The sequence below is a fragment of the Berghia stephanieae genome, chromosome 13 (genome assembly GCF_034508935.2).
Source record: "Berghia stephanieae isolate SIO BIC M18660-M18661 chromosome 13, UCSD_Bste_1.3, whole genome shotgun sequence".
NCBI lineage: Eukaryota > Metazoa > Mollusca > Gastropoda > Nudibranchia > Aeolidiidae > Berghia > Berghia stephanieae.
Window position 1 is genome coordinate 36,764,410 of NC_088372.1, and position 16,631 is coordinate 36,781,040.

The 16,631-nt window shown below is 37.2% G+C and overlaps 1 protein-coding gene across 1 annotated transcript in view; it reads right to left on the reverse strand.

Annotated features, from left to right (window-relative positions):
* LOC144959016 (uncharacterized) overlaps positions 1-16,631 on the reverse strand; it is a 212,342-nt gene that overhangs the window by 2,592 nt on the left and 193,119 nt on the right. Inside the window, exons 97-108 of the mRNA XM_078891350.1 lie at positions 14,976-15,131; positions 14,045-14,188; positions 12,816-12,944; positions 10,548-10,876; positions 9,693-9,897; positions 8,439-8,628; positions 7,637-7,843; positions 6,540-6,750; positions 5,780-5,960; positions 4,751-4,969; positions 2,465-2,628; positions 1,356-1,470 (exon numbers count right to left, since the gene is read on the reverse strand). Of these exons, the coding sequence (XP_078747476.1) occupies positions 1,356-1,470; positions 2,465-2,628; positions 4,751-4,969; positions 5,780-5,960; positions 6,540-6,750; positions 7,637-7,843; positions 8,439-8,628; positions 9,693-9,897; positions 10,548-10,876; positions 12,816-12,944; positions 14,045-14,188; positions 14,976-15,131 (2,250 nt within the window). The remainder of the gene's footprint in view (positions 1-1,355; positions 1,471-2,464; positions 2,629-4,750; positions 4,970-5,779; positions 5,961-6,539; positions 6,751-7,636; positions 7,844-8,438; positions 8,629-9,692; positions 9,898-10,547; positions 10,877-12,815; positions 12,945-14,044; positions 14,189-14,975; positions 15,132-16,631) is intronic.

Genomic DNA, 16,631 nt, shown 5'->3' on the forward strand with positions numbered 1-16,631 from the left:
TGGCGTTTTTTTGCAAAAAAAAAAAAAAAATCCCAAATTTTGTAAACTAAAAAAATTTGCAAACATTTGCGATAAATTTTCCTAAAAACCCATAATTTGTTCATGAAAGAGAAAGGTATTTGTCTGTATTTAAGGGTTTCACAACGCTTGCAACAAATGTAAGGCCATATCAGCACCAGTAAAAAAGGAAGAAAATGGGATAATAAAAAAGACACTACACTGGATTAATTATCTTTCACGTTCTACATGAGCTATCAAATTAAAAGAAAAAAAGAATTCGTCTTTTTTTCTTCTTCGCAAATCTCCAATATTTGCAAAAATTTGAAAAAAAAAATTGCAGATTTTGCGGCCACAATACAAATCAGTGAAATTTTGCAATTTTTTGTGGCCACAATGAGACTGCAAGCGATGCAAAAAACTGAAATGCAGTCAAACAATTTATTCTACACCATAGAATCACTAATGTATTAATATGACCAAGCAGCCTCTTGAATGGAACCCGTATGGCAAGAGGATACAGGGTCGTCCAAAACAGACTTGGAGGAGAAGCCTTCACCAAGAATTGTGAGTCTCCAATATTACCTGGTGTGAGGCAAAAGTCTGTGTGCCAAGGACAGAAAAAGATGGAAGAGTGCTGTTGAGGCACTATGATTCCCCAAGAACCAAGAGGCATAAGTCAAAGTAAGTCAAGAATCACAAAAAAGAGAAAATTTGAAGTTTCAAAACACTCAGGCTATTGTTCTGTGACGCACACAAGACCAATTATTTTCCTCTAAAACACTGAAAAAATGATAAAATATTGCAGTCTTCTCTGAATAATGAAAATGCCACTTAGCATGTTTTCAAAGTTACCGCCTCATTCATCAATTTAAAATCTCAGGATTATGTAACAGCATAATGTATCACACTAAATGTGTGGTCTTGCGGTAATAAATTCGCTTTCAGATTGGAAGGTCCTGGGTTCCAGCCACACTCGGCGAAGTTGAGTCCTTGGAAAAGGCTCTTTACTCACATTCTCTCATCGTACTCGGGTGTAAAATAAGTACCTGGCTGTTAACAGCATTGCCTCTGACAGACAAATTGTAAACATCACCTAACAGGTGTCATGTCTAGTTCTACATATGTTGCTGTTGGTGAGGGACCCTTTGTAAAGCACATTGAGAACATTTAGTGTAAATTGAACTATATATATATATATATATATATATATATATATATATATATATATATATATATATATATATATATATATATATATATATATAAAAAAATCTCAAGTAAAAGATTCAGCTCGATAACAAGGCCTTATGGCTTGGCTGTAAAGGACTATGTATTTCCAATTCCCTGTAGTTTACCTGTGAAAGTTCTTTGTTGAGAGAATCTGTTTTGGTCCTCATGTCAACAATCTGGGAATCCAGCAGATCTCTGGGAGACGATATGGGCTGTCCTGGTCTGCCTCGCTTCAGAGGACTGGCAATTGAATAATGACTTCTTTAGTATATAAATATATATATATAGGAATATAACACATAACTATCAGAGACTTGCTGCCTCAATCTACCCTTCTTTAAAAAAGACATCAAATAAACCGACAGTCAAACTTTTACTGTTGATGTTGTAAGCACCAAAAAGAAAAAAGAATTATGATGGCCTGAAGTGCATCTGGAAAGATTCCAATGTTAACATTGGTGGTATTGACAAGTAATTAAGATTATAGCAGCATAAACTCATTCAAGGCTGAATCTAAGGATGAATAAGGGGATTGATTTGAATAATATAAGTAAAATTTAACTTTCGGTATCTAGTTCACCATGTTCTATTACTAGATTATAACCTATCAACCTCTCTCATATAATTAGAAAGTAGTTTCGTATGTATTTTATCACTGACAAAATGTCGCTTTATGACAGGATGGGTTAATCTTATAGAAAATTATTATTGAAAAACAAAGAGCTTATAGATGGAACGAAATTGACATCACTCAGCACTTTGTTATATTTTGTTGTTTTTAACCAGCCATTTTAATGTTTAGTTCTCACTAAATTGTATCAATCTGACTATACACGTTTAAAATTCCACATAGGTTTGTATGATGGTACGTTATATCCAGCTGGAGGAAGTTGTGAGTATTTTATCTAAATGCGTAGCATCAATAGGACATTTTGCAAGGCATGGAACAATTCCAGTGCATTTCGAAATAAATGTGAAAGGTGTGCATGGGTCAACTTGGCTTTGTTGAATGAAATTTTAAATTTAATTAAATTTTGTTGATAAATATTCTTGTACCAGAAACAGCATTTTACAGTTTCCAAGACAATAAGCCAAAAATTTTATCCAAAAACACAAGCAAACTAGATTGGTACTCAATTCTCGGGTATTGTAAATTCAACATATCTCTACCTAATTTCGTAATAAGGACAGTACTACAATTTTCAACTTTTTAAAGTAAGAAGCATTGACTTACCTTGGCTTTTGACCTTTGACAGCTGATCTCATGCCCTTCAGTTCAGCCATACGAGAGGCAACAAAATCTCCAGATGTGGAGTAACCTCCCATTGCAGACAACTGCTGGCGTAGACGAGCATTGCTGGTGACAGACTCGTATCCACTCAAACGTTGAGATAGTTTCTACAAAAAAAAATTGGTTCCAAAAACTGAAAATGACTAAATGTTTCATTTATAGTTAATATCCTTTCCATAACACAACAAATGTACCCATCATCACATTTCTCGGTACATCATTTTTTGGGGTAAATCCATTTACACAAATAATACACATTAAAATAGGTGTAGTAGTCCTTCAGAGCCATTAGGCCCATGGAGTTTATCCAAGTTTCTATAGCGTGAAATGGACAATAGCAATTGCTTGCTATCCTTTGGATAGAATGCTAATCTATCGCAAAGTACTTTCCACCAGATCTAATAAACTCAGCTACCTATTCACTGCTGGGTGGACAGGGAGGTCAGAACAAAATCTCGACTGCACCCAGGATCTATCTTGGTCCTTTTGATTGTGAAGCGAGTGCTCTACCAACTGAGCTATCGGCACTCCCAGACTTAGGTGTAAATAAATATATACAATATAAACAGTAACAGATAGTGTAAGAGTGTTACCAAAGAGAAAAGGTTGCTGAAAGGCAACTTGTACTGTATGAAAAGGATATGTTTTTCCAGCTGACTTGTCATGGAATTATATAAAACCTTGTGAAACTCACTGAGTACAGTGAAACTGTATAAAATATTCATATTCATATGTAACCCTTTGTGTCAATTCGGTGTTATATCGGTGTGAATGGGATCCCGAAATGTGAATTAAGAATGAAAATAATAAGAATTAGGATCTTTCAGTTTTTTAGCACTGGAAGAAATTGTATTATTCCAGCCCTCCCGATTGAAAAACCCTATCATTTCTTAGTAAATACATAGTCGTTGAATAATGCTTTGAATCAAAGTTTTATTCAATAATTGCATAATATTTGCGCACATTTTTTGGTGTGAAATAAGGTGTAAACGACAGCTGATTGACAATTATAAATAATCATTTGGTGCGCATGAATACAACATTTTTATTTTTTGGGTCAAATGTCATTCAAACAGATGGAGAAAAATACAAATTATGGTGAATAGAAGTACTAATATCATACAATTTGATTACAAAATATCTAATAATCTTACTTGTAGGGTGGAATAAATGTATTATTTCATTTCTTTTTATTTATTAAACTCGTTATATTTTTATTGTGCAATGACACATACTGGCAAGCTCGGAGTGTTATTGGGCACGATAAAAATAACTCGTTTAGTAAAAAGTTATAGAATTACAATTAAAGTGCACCCAAGAAAAGGTAAGACAAAGGGGAATTGGTTCAAATAGGGAACAGACCTAGATTCCAAGAGCACACTATCAGTGTACTTAGTTTGAGAGCACCTAAAAGTCTCATCCAGATACCAGCACAAGATAGGAACACACTCAAATATTAACATATCATATTTAATATCTCAACAAAACAATACGGTGCATAACAGAGAGATGATTTACAAGACAAAAAATATCATCTCCCAAAACTTGAACTATACATTTGACTGTTTCCCTCCCAGCTAGGGTATCCGGCCAGGGCCAGGACAAAACCAAGTAATCTCAAACCAAGACAAAGATAGAAAGCATGTTGGAAAACAGATATAGGGGGATAGAAGACAGACACAAGTACCTCCCTGCCCACTATGGGAGGCCAGGAACCCCACCCAGCCTGCCCACTATGGGAGGTCAGGAACCCCACCCAGCGTACCCACTCTGCGAGGTCAGGAACCCCACCCAGCCTGCCCACTATCGGATGTCAGGAACCCCACCCAGCCTGCCCACTATGGGAGGTCAGGAACTCCACCCCGCCTGCCCTCTATGGGAGGTCAGGAACCCCACCCAGCCTGCTCACTATGGGAGGCCAGTAACCCCGCCCAGCCTGCCCACTATGGGAGGCCAGGAAGCCCACCCAGCCTGCCCACTATGGGAGGCCAGGAACCCCACCCAGCCTGCCCACTATGGGAGGCCAGGAACCCCACCCAGCCTGCCCACTATGGGAGGCCAGGAACCCCACCCAGCCTGCCCACTATGGGAGGTCAGGAACCCAACCCAGCCTGCCCACTATGGGACATCGGACCCACCCAGCCTGCCCACTATGGGAGGCCAGGAACCCCACCCACCCTGCCCACTATGGGAGGCCAGGAACCCCACCCACACCACTTTGATACATACCTGTGGAGCAAACTCAGCGTTGATGGACGTGTCCACTTTCATGTCGACCAATTCTCCAATGACATTCATACGATCCTCTGGGTTGCGTGTGCCTGTCAGTGTCTGTTCAAGTATGGGTCTTGTACCACTGCTGGTGGCACTAGCACCACTCAGGGACATGGCCGTTGGGCTGTTGCGTGACCGGGAGAAGAACATGTCCTGGCACACGGTTCTCAATGCCTTTGGAAAGAAGAAATGGTGGAAAGAATTTATTTATTTGTTTTCTTATCTTTTGTTTTGGTACTTTTCTTTATCATTAAAAAAGGAAAATTTATTTAATTCTCAATGTCCTGTCACACAGTCTTCAATGTCTTTGGAAAGATGAAATAATGGAAATATTTTAATATTTTCAAAAGCCTTTTCATTAAAAAAACAAAACAACAAAAAAACCGAGTCAAATTAAATATCATGAAAATAGTATTGAAGTGAGTATATATAATTCAAGTGGGCAAAATCTTACTCTTCCATTCCAAACTTTTTATCACTATTTTCTAGGTTTGTAGATTATCAAAACTGTATGACAAACTCAATCTTTATCATTGAGAGAGGTATCAAATAGAGTAGAGATTACTCATAAAAGTAGGCAGAATCATAAAATGTGTTTATCACTAAAAGTCAAAGATATCATAAAAAAATTGAGCTTTTATATAGCGCAGTATCTACTAAACATGCTCAACGCACTTTAAAAGGTCCTTAGCCAACAGCAACACTTTACATGTAAACAAGACATGATGCCTGTTAAGCGATATTACAATTGTTTTGGACAGAGACAATGATGTTAATGGCCAGGTACTCATTTTACACCTGTGTACAGTGAGAAAATGTGAGTAAAGAGCTTTTTCCAAGGACTCGACTATGCACTGCTTGGGACTCGAACCCAGGACCTTCCTATCCAAAGGCGAGTGCCAAACCACTAGACCACATAGACATCATTTCATGTTGATCTGGCCTGCCACACAAATTGCCCCTCATTCCCATATTCCATCTTACCTGGTAGAAGATCCTCATAAACTGGACATTTCTGTCGTCAGTGAGGTCACCGGCCTTGATGTGTGCCAGAGAGTGGACGATGACCATCACAAATTCACCAATGGAGTCCATTCTCTCCTTGCGTACAAACAGGATGTTACGTTTGTGTTCATACAGGATGGAGTTGCGGAATGCATTATTGCTAAGGAAAACAAAGTAATACGAAGAAATAATAATAAATAATGATAATAATAATAATAAATCACATTTGTTCAGAGCATGTATGTATGAGTTGCATTGTACATTAGTACGGCACCTATAAGGTGCCATGCTACATCAGCATAAAAGTGTCACGGTCACAGGGAATTCACATATTGCGACCAAGCAGAGCAGCCTATCTTGTGATATTAAATAATAATATTAAATCATGACTTACTTACTGTTAAATACATTAAAAAACAATATTATTATTTTTTTTTTATTATTTACTATTTTCTCCTCTTCAGTTTCAGTTCCATTAACAAGGTAAATCTTGTATTAGATAATTTAACTTCCAATATGTTTCATTTTTCTACGCAAAAATTCTTCAAAATAGGAAAAGAATTTCAACAAACAACAAAAAAACAAACTATAAGAAATAAGACAAAAAAGGGACCAACCTCCCTCCCCCCCCCCCCTCCAAACAAACGAACAAATCCTGCCCCCTCCTCCCCTCTTAAAAATATAACAATAACAGCAACAACGAAAATAGACATGGATATGAAAATGCAAAAATTCCTACCTGTAGTTGTTAGGAGGCAGATTAGATGCCAGTAGCAGTGTCACCTCTGGTGTGTCGAGGTGCTGGTGTAGGAGTCGAATCAGGAACACACCAAATCGGTAGATGACGAATTGGGATGGGTTGATGGCATTGACGTCAACAGGAATTAACTCCCCTTTGCATTCCCATTGGGCATCCTTGACATCGATGTATGCCTTGCTGTAGTCAGCACCTATCAAAATAGATATACATAAAAGTTTTATTCATCACTGTTGATGGGCACAAAACAAAACACAAACATGTCCAATCGTAGAAATCATCAAACCCTTTTGAAATATTGGGGCTCCAAATAGCTCAGTTGGTAGAGCATTTGCTTCACAATCGAAGGGACTGAGATCAATCCCGAGTGCAGTCGAAATTTGTTTCTGACCCATCCCCGTCCACCCAGCCATGATTGGGAGCTGGGTCTGTTAGATCTGGTGGAGAGCATTTTGCAATAGACTAGCGTCCTATCAAAAGGGAAGCAAGCAATTGCAATTGTCCATTTTACGCTATAGAAACTGGGATAAACTCCGGCTCTGAAGGACTAGTTACTCAACGAACAGAAACTAACAGAAAATAACACTAAGTTTCATGTTTGAGGCTATAAATTGAATTTCCAGAACCTTGTCCATCTTGAGATAATATTGTTTTGAGACGAAGGAGTCACATGGTACTGTGTTGAACAAAACAAAATTAGACAACTAAAAAAAACCCAAAAAACTTGAGCTTTTATATAGCGCAATATCCTCTAAATATGCTCAAAGCGCTTTACAAAGGGTTCCTGGCCAGCAGCAACACTTAACACGTAGGACGTGGCATGACGTCTGTTAGGTGATGTTACAATATATTTTTTGGACAGAGACAACGCTGTTAACGGCCAGGTACTCATTTTACACTTGAGTACGGTGAGAGATTGTGAGTAAAGAGCCTTTTCCAAGGACTCAACTATGCGCAGAGCGAGGCTCAAACCCAGGACCTTCTGATCCAAAAGCGAATGTCATGCCACAAGACCACATAACCGCACCTCATTGGTAAATATTTAGGAAAGGCGCGTTCAAAAAGAGATTGTCTCTCACCATAGATAATGTCCTTGGAACCGAGATTGCTGTCTGTCATGTTGGCCTTCGAGAGCAGGCTATCCAAGTCGTTGATCTGCTTGAATAGGGGAGACATCATCAAAAGGTTGACCCAGTCTTGTTCTGCATTGCCTGAAGGTTCAAACCCTGACAATGAAGACGATGTATCCTGGCCTGCCCCTGGGTGAGCAGATCCTAGTTTGGAAGCTGGAAAAGGAGAAAAGGTAGGGGATGGGATGAAGGGATGATGAAGGATATTAATAAGATTTTGGACGATGAAATATCCATGATTAATACAGATGGATAATGGAAATATTTCCTCTGTGTATGTGTGTGTGAGAAATAGATAGATAGATAGAGAGAGAGAGAGAGAGAGAGAGAGAGAGAGAGAGAGAGAGAGAGAGAGAGAGAGAGAGAGAGAGAGAGAGAGTGGGGGTGGGGGGTGGGTTGTAATTCAGATCCAATGTAATGTTTTCGACACAAGATTAAGAGTTAAGAGTACTTTAAAGACATAATGATTTAAACAGACAATTCTCACTGACTTGGGTGACAATATTGTATTGACTGATAACTTTAAATTATAGAAGGAACAAAATTGACGTCACTCAGCTTTTTGTTATTATTTTTAGACAACCTAAGCTATATATATCAGACAATAAATGTTAAAGGTTACGCACAATTTTGTGCGTTGATATGTTTAATTTGGTTGGCAGATGTGAGTATTTTACTTAAACGCATAACTTCAATAGAATTATTTAGATAAATAAACCATGAATATCACAATATTTCAAAAGAATTGTACCCGTTTCTTTTCCAAACAAAAGTTCTCCACTGGCCGCCATGTTGAGTTCCCGTCTCCTTTCTTCATCCAGATCCAGTTGAGAGTTCTTCTCCAGATTGGACATGGCAGAGGCTTTCCTCAACTCCCGACGTGCTTCCAGCTTGGCTGCCAGGCTGGCTGCATTCTTACTCTGTTCTTGTTTCAGGTTTTCCTGGAGATTAAGAGGTTGAAAAAAAATATTGCAAATTCTAAAAACAAAAAATTGACAAATACTTATTGGTCCATTTGAAACTTGCTTCTGTTGTCAGTAAAACTTGCGTGTCATGTCAAGGATTTTAAGAAAAAGCTGAATATTTATCTTTTCCAGAAATTTTTATCATAGACATTTTCTACTTGATTAGTTCATTATTTGTTTAATACTTAGTTCTCATTTTTTGAATATCATATTTTATTTTGTAAAACCTGTATAGTTAGTGTGTGTGACAGTTGTATGGGTCTTTTGCCACGACGAGACTGTGTTTATTGTTTGTCAAGTGACATTGTAAAGTGCTTTAAGGTTTCGGTATTTAGTGCAATTGAAGTGTACTTTATCATTATCATCATTCAAAATAATTTTTTTAATACTCTGGTAAATTAAGCGTTCGTTTTCTAATTGTGTGTTAACACAATTATTTAATATCCTCATAAAACAATACAGTTGCTACTAAACATGTTTAAACAGGCTGTTGATAGATGCTGTGCATCCAGTAAATCATGTTCAGCTATTTGACAAGGAAATGACTCTTCCTATTTTCTCGTTTTTGGTTTGTTTGACTATTTCGTCCTTATTTCAAGAAGATCATTGCATCAAGAAGATAACGCTTTGGCTTTTAGTCTTGATTGGTTGTTTTGGATAGGTATGGTATGACTATCCATAGCTATTCATTTTCACAGGATCTCTGATTAGGTAACTACTGTTTTCATCTTTTACGTAGAAAATATCGTGAAGGTTTAAAATGAATTAAACCAAACAACAATCACATCAGTATGGTAGAGGACCATCGGTTTGAGCACAGACATATATTTTTCCACTGACCATGACTTTTTACACAATAAGATTGTGTATGAAAACACAGCAGTTACACAAAGAGGAAGGAGCAATATACTGCTTTGCCATAACCTTAATGCCAAAATCTTAAGTAATCTTAAAAAGGGATTTATGATTCTCAGTTCTGCACACTAAAGTTGCTCATCAAACATTCCATTTTAATTCGTATCTATGCTTCAATCACATACCTCTAGTTTCTTCATAGACTCTTCATGCTCTTTGAGCAGTTTTTTCTTTTCATCAGCACTCAAATTTCCTCTCTCAATCTCTTCCTTGTGTCTCCTCTTTCTGTCTTCTAGCTGTTGCTTTCTCAGTCTCTCCTTCTCCAAGGCTCTCTCCTTCTGACGTTCTGTCTCCCTCTTGTGTTCATCTTCCAGATCTTTCTCCAATTGTCTAGTTATATATGACATAATATAAAACTCATTTTAAAACCAAAAGACAAATAATGGCAATTAATAAAATAAAAAAATGTATAAGTAAGAAAATGAAAAAGAAGGCAAAAGAACAAAACGCTTCAGATTTTTGTTGTTGTTATCCCACAAACATTAATTTGCCTCAGCTGGGGATCGATAGTGGATAACCAGTCAAGGCAGACTCAATTTTGGAGATGGTTTTTTTTCCCCAGAAATTTTCTCTCTGCTTTGTATAGCACTGTATCCTACACACTTTTTTCAGATTTTAGCTGACCCCAATTTTGGAACTCTCTCCCATTACACGTGAGATGCTCGGATTCGTTGACAACTTTCAAATCTCACTTAAAATTTTATCTTTTTACTTCATAATGTCGCAATACTATTATATTCTGTTGCTGTTAAATTGAATTCGTATCACTTTTCCATCAAACTTGTCTTACTGTAATATGTTTTGCTTTATATCACTGTAAAGCGCTTAGAGCCTGTGACAACGGGGTAAAGCGCTATATAAATGCCATTTATTATTACAAAGGCCTTTCTTAACATATAACAACTATTCTTTGAACAGGATGAATATGAAGAATTGTTTTTTCCAATTTATTTATGTATTTGTTTCAATCAAACACTCACTTGAGAAGAGCTAACATCTTCTGCCTTCTCTCCTCTTCCCTCTTCCTCTGTTCTTCTTTCCTCTTATCCAACTCCTTCTGCATCTTGCTGAGGATGTCCTTCTTGAACCTCTCCATCTCCTCCTTGTTCCTCTTGGCGTCATTCTCGTACTTCTTCTTCAGCTCGTCTACCGGTGAGTATTTCTTCATTGCAGCGGCCAGTTCTTGCAGTTGCTTATCTTTGAGTTCCAGCCGTGCCTCTGTGTCTGAGATGTCCAGATGTGGGAGAATGTCCTTTAGGGCTTTCTCCACCATGCGGACTGTCAAGTCATCAAAGTCTTTGAGTTGTTTCTGTGGAGGAAGACAAGACATGAAATATGGAACGTAAAGTAATGAAAAAAGACAATAAAAAAAAAAAAATAAATAAACAAGAAATATGGAACCTAAAGTAATGAGAAAAGACAATAAAAAAACAAAAATAAACAAGAAATATGGAACCTAAAGTAATGAGAAAAGACAATAAAAAAACAAAAATAAACAAAACTGAGCATTTATATAGCGTAACATTCACTAAACATGCTCAAAGGGCTTTACAAGGGGTCCTTAATTTACAGCAACAATTAACATGTAGGATAAGTCATGAACCTTTAGGCGATATTACAATTATTCCTGACAAAGACAACACTGATCACAGCCAGATACTCATTTTACACCTAAGTACAGTGAGAGAATGTGAGTTAAGTGCCTTTTCCAAGGACTCAACTATGCACTGCTCTGAGTTGGACTCAAACCCAGGACCTTTCAATCAGAAGGCAAGTGTCATATTACAAGACCAAATAGCAACACAATCAATTTATAATTATTCAATAACTACAAATCAAGCAATGGATATGTAAAAAATAATATTCTGTAGCATTTGTTGATAAATAATCCAGGAGACATTAAAATTAATAATTAAATGAAAAAGGAAAATAAAGGATTTATAGAAATAATAATAATTTTAAAAATGAATGTGTATGAACAGTTAGTTCATTCACTCTGGCTTGTTTGTTTTTATAAAGGAGGAGGATGAAGAAAAGGAGGAGAAGGAGGAAAAGGAAGAGGAGAAAAAGGAGGTGGAAGAGGAAAAGAAGGAGGGAGAAGAGGAAACGAAGGAAGGCGGTGGTGGAGGAGAAGAAGGAGGAGAAAAAGGAGGTAGAAGAGGAAAAGAAGGAAGGAGAAGAGGAAACGAAGGAAGTGGGGTGGTGAAGGAGAAGGAGGAGGAGGAGGAAAAGGAGGTGGAAGAGGAAAAGAAGGAAGGAGAAGAGGAAACGAAGGAAGTGGGGTGGTGGAGGAGAAGGAGGAGGAGGAGGAAAAGGAGGTGGAAGAGGAAAAGAAGGAAGGAGAAGAGGAAACGAAGGAAGGCAGTGGTGGAGGAGAAGAAGGAGGAGAAAAAGGAGGTGGAAGAGGAAAAGAAGGAAGGAGAAGAGGAAACGAAGGAAGTGGGGTGGTGGAGGAGAAGGAGGAGGAGGAGGAAAAGGAGGTGGAAGAGGAAAAGAAGGAAGGAGAAGAGGAAACGAAGGAAGGAAGAAGGAGGAAGAGGAAACGAAGGAAGGAAGAAGGAGGAAGAGGAAACGAAGGAAGGCAGTGGTGGAGGAGGAGGAGGAGGAGGAAAAGGAGGTGGAAGAAGAAAAGAAGGAAGGAGGATGAGGAGAAGTAGGAAGAGGAGAAAAAGGAGGTAGAAGAGGAAAAGAAGGAAGGAGAAGAGGAAACGAAGGAAGTGGGGTGGTGAAGGAGAAGGAGGAGGAGGAGGAAAAGGAGGTGGAAGAGGAAAAGAAGGAAGGAGAAGAGGAAACGAAGGAAGTGGGGTGGTGGAGGAGAAGGAGGAGGAGGAGGAAAAGGAGGTGGAAGAGGAAAAGAAGGAAGGAGAAGAGGAAACGAAGGAAGGCAGTGGTGGAGGAGAAGAAGGAGGAGAAAAAGGAGGTGGAAGAGGAAAAGAAGGAAGGAGAAGAGGAAACGAAGGAAGTGGGGTGGTGGAGGAGAAGGAGGAGGAGGAGGAAAAGGAGGTGGAAGAGGAAAAGAAGGAAGGAGAAGAGGAAACGAAGGAAGGAAGAAGGAGGAAGAGGAAACGAAGGAAGGAAGAAGGAGGAAGAGGAAACGAAGGAAGGCAGTGGTGGAGGAGGAGGAGGAGGAGGAAAAGGAGGTGGAAGAAGAAAAGAAGGAAGGAGGATGAGGAGAAGTAGGAAGAGGAGAAAGAGGAAAAGGAGGAAGGCAGCGGCGGATAAGAAGGAGGATTAAACCAATGCATTACCTGTTGTCTTGCCTTGAGTTGTTCCTTCTTCTCACTGAGTTCTTCATTAGTCAGAGAACCAGCATTTCCCATCAGGGCTACCATTTCTTGTTCAAAGGCTGCTAGAAGGGTGTCTCTCTCCTCCATTCTCTGTGAATGATTGATGAATCAAAAAGTTCTAAAATGTCCATTTATCAATACTTATTTAATCATTAATTATTTAACCACCTCATACCGGTATTATGCCAGGATGAACAGACCACGGACAGTGACTTTACTATAGAAAATTATAAGAAATACAAACATTTGATCTTTGTCACTGTTAGAAATCTGACAGGCCACGGCAGGACTGCTGCAAACATGCAATGATGGGATCTGAACGTAGCCATCGTTAAGTTATAGCCTGACACTGAAACCCAAAAATACTGGCATTTTGACGTCATTATTTGGTTTTTGCACCGCCTAGTGAGTTGTTGTTAGTAGTGCTCATGGAAACAAGTGGTCCCATTGGTTGAACTATTGAATACAACTCACGATTTGTTTTCTTTTGTGGCCAAAGACTGGCATTTTTTGGTCAGTGTCAGGCTATAAGTTAACGATGGCTACGATCTGAAGGAGTCAGCCGACCGTCCCCACTGTCAGGGAACACCAGAGACAGTAGACCACATAATCTTACACTATCCTGTGACGAGATTGGCGGGAGGTTTCAAGGCTATCCTCAACTACAGTGATGAATTTAAAAATCTGGCTGGAGACTTCGAGTGTGGAGATGTAGCCATACGCTACTACTACTTGTCAGAAGTTGTATTCAATCCCCACCACAAGGCATAGAAATTAACACAAAAGTGACACATCCATGGCTAGAAATTCAATTCCCACCACCAGGACCATCCCGACATAATACCGTTTTTAGACAGTGGGTCACATATTAAGTCCTTTTTTTGAGAAATATAAAAAGAAAGAGAGAGAACGAACGAAGTGGAATAAAATGAATGTAAAAACCCTTTTTTGATCAAATTTTGTAGTTGACCTTTTGAAGGTTTCTGGCAAATGAAACAACAAGTGAGTAGAGAATGAAATGTCAGAAGACAATAGAGTTACAGCACCTCTGTCTGGTCATGAGAGGAAAACTTTACAATTGAGCTATCCACTACTCAAATAAAAATCATGGGCTTATGACTCTGAAGGACTACTTTTTAAATACAAATTCTCATTTTCTACATCTTTATAAGAAGAAATATTCAACTGACCTGTTTCTCCATTTCTGCCTTCGTCTTTCTCAGAGCCGCCTCTCTCTCCTTTGCCAATTGGTCTTCCAGATGAATGGCCTCCTTCATGTGACGCTGACGAAGGACTGAGTAGATCATATTCTCTGCCTGCTCTCCATTCTTGCCCTGAATTCAAAATAATAATAATTATCTTTACAATTGCTGGCATTTTCAAATTCATTAACCAAATAAATTGTCAATCTTAAAAAACAAATAATATTTCTCTTTAGATTCTTAAAATATGGTTTAAAAATGAAGTAATATTATTTATTTTTAATCAATTGTAATTTTTTTGGTCTGAATTTTATTAGGTTCATTTATGAACTGAACTCTAAAATTTTAATTGCAATATTTATTGATCCATAACATTTAAATTTTTCACATCTTACAAAAAGTACAAAGTAACAGTCTGGCGTTAAATGGATAAGTAATGAATAAGGTAAATAGAATGGAGAAGTTATAAAAAAAAGTACATTGAAGATATCTTAATGTATAGAAAGAACGAAATTGACTTCACTCAGCTCTTCGTTATTGTTTTTAGACAGCCATTGTTATGATTACTTAACAAAATACAAACGTTTCTAGAAAAATCCCAACTACTGTCTCTACCATCAATTCTAAATTAAATCCAATTATGTGATAGACAAATGGCTTTGAATTAAATATGTTGAAATACAGAGTTGAATTATTTGTAATTCATGTGTGCTATAAATACAGAGTTGAATTATTTGTAATTCATGTGTGCTATAAATACAGAGTTGAATTATTTGTAATTCATGTGTGCTATTCAGGTGATTGTCTCTGTTGGAACACCAGACACAATGATTATAAAACAAATACTCATATCAATATTCATAAATTTGACTGACAATCAGGTCACATAGCTGACTACTTCTATTTTTCAATTCCTCACCTTGAGAGATTCCTTGAGGGCAGCTCCTTCCACCTCCCTAGCCAGCTTGTCATTGAGAGCATCTCGTTCTTGTTGCTGCTTCACTAACTCATCCTCCATTTCATGAGCGTGTAATTCCTGGAGTTGCTCCAATTGTTTGTTCTTTCTCTCAGCCATCTAAAACGATATTACATATATTTAAAACCATAACTAAATTTTGTTTACCATTTAAAAGAACATGTATTTAACCCAATCCTTACCAATCATAGGAAACGCATCACATTTGTTACGATTCAACCAACAATTTTCTCATTCTGATTTCTTTTCCTCATCACATCATTTAAAAAGAATATTTTGTTATAGCTATAAAAACTTGACAATGTCTTTTAAAAGCTTATTTTCCTGAAGAATATTATATATAGAATTTGCTTTTTGCTTTTCTGTTTGAATAAATAAATCTATTTTTTGTTTAGGGTGGGTGTAACATTTTTGGTAAAATTCTGAAAATGCATGTGAGGAGAGAGTTAAAAAGGAAATTAAAAAGATTGTATTTATACAGGGTTTATCTATGTTAACATCAGGCTTTCCCAATAGTGGAACAGCATAGATTTAACACACAAGACAAGACCTGATGCATGTAAGTTGTAAGGCATTGATAACAATGTTCGCCCTAAGAAAATAAACGGTGCTCCTGAACACCTTGGGGAGCTCCAAGTATAAAATCCATCTAAAACAAGATGAGGAAAATGTGTGAAAAATGAATTTCTTTTTACTTTTACTATTACTTTTATTCTTATTTCATTTACTATACTGCTTTACAAAATTATGTAAACATAATATTTTATTACGTTTATTTATTCATTCTTGTATTTTAAAAAAATGTTCTTATTTATTTATTATTCCTTTCTTTATCTCATCATGCAGAGCATAATAGTGAGGTGTCTAATTGTCTGCTCAAATTCTTTGTTGATAAAGAGGAAACCCGAAACGTCCACAGTATCTGTCTTTGTTTAATAAATTGAATCTTACATTTCAATATTGATCGTTATTTTTTCCTTCGAGCTTCAAGCTGCAACATTTTCATTATTACTGTTAAGATATTAAAATGTCTCATTGGTTAGATAACTTTAGTTGCATAATGGTCAGAATGAATGCCCCACCCCCAAATTGAACATTTTAAATCCCTAGCTGCAGCAAACAGATTTTTAAAAATTATTTGATTTCTTTCTTTGTTCAATTCTCTTAACTTATAAAATAAATGATTAAATTTTTTTAAAGTTTTTAATAAAAACAAAACAAAACCCAAACCAACAAATACACAGAAAGATAATATTATGTGCTTTTCAATCTCAACCTAATTGGCCAGAACATATTGGAGGCTGCTCTGATTCAAAGGGCAAATTATAATTTATAATCTTTCTTCTTCTTATTCTTCTTCTTCTTCTCGTGGAAACCTCCAATATTGTCGAAGATCACTCCACAGTTTGTAGGGTTTTACATTGTAAACTTTCACAAAATTTGAGGGGATAAATTTGTGAAAATGTAAATCAAGAAATACACAACTTGACTTTAAACAAAACGTCATTATGACGAGATTGAGATTCCAAACAATCCGAGCCCTATAATAACTATCATAACAAAAATAATCATGGGTGCATCAAGAAAACATTATATAAT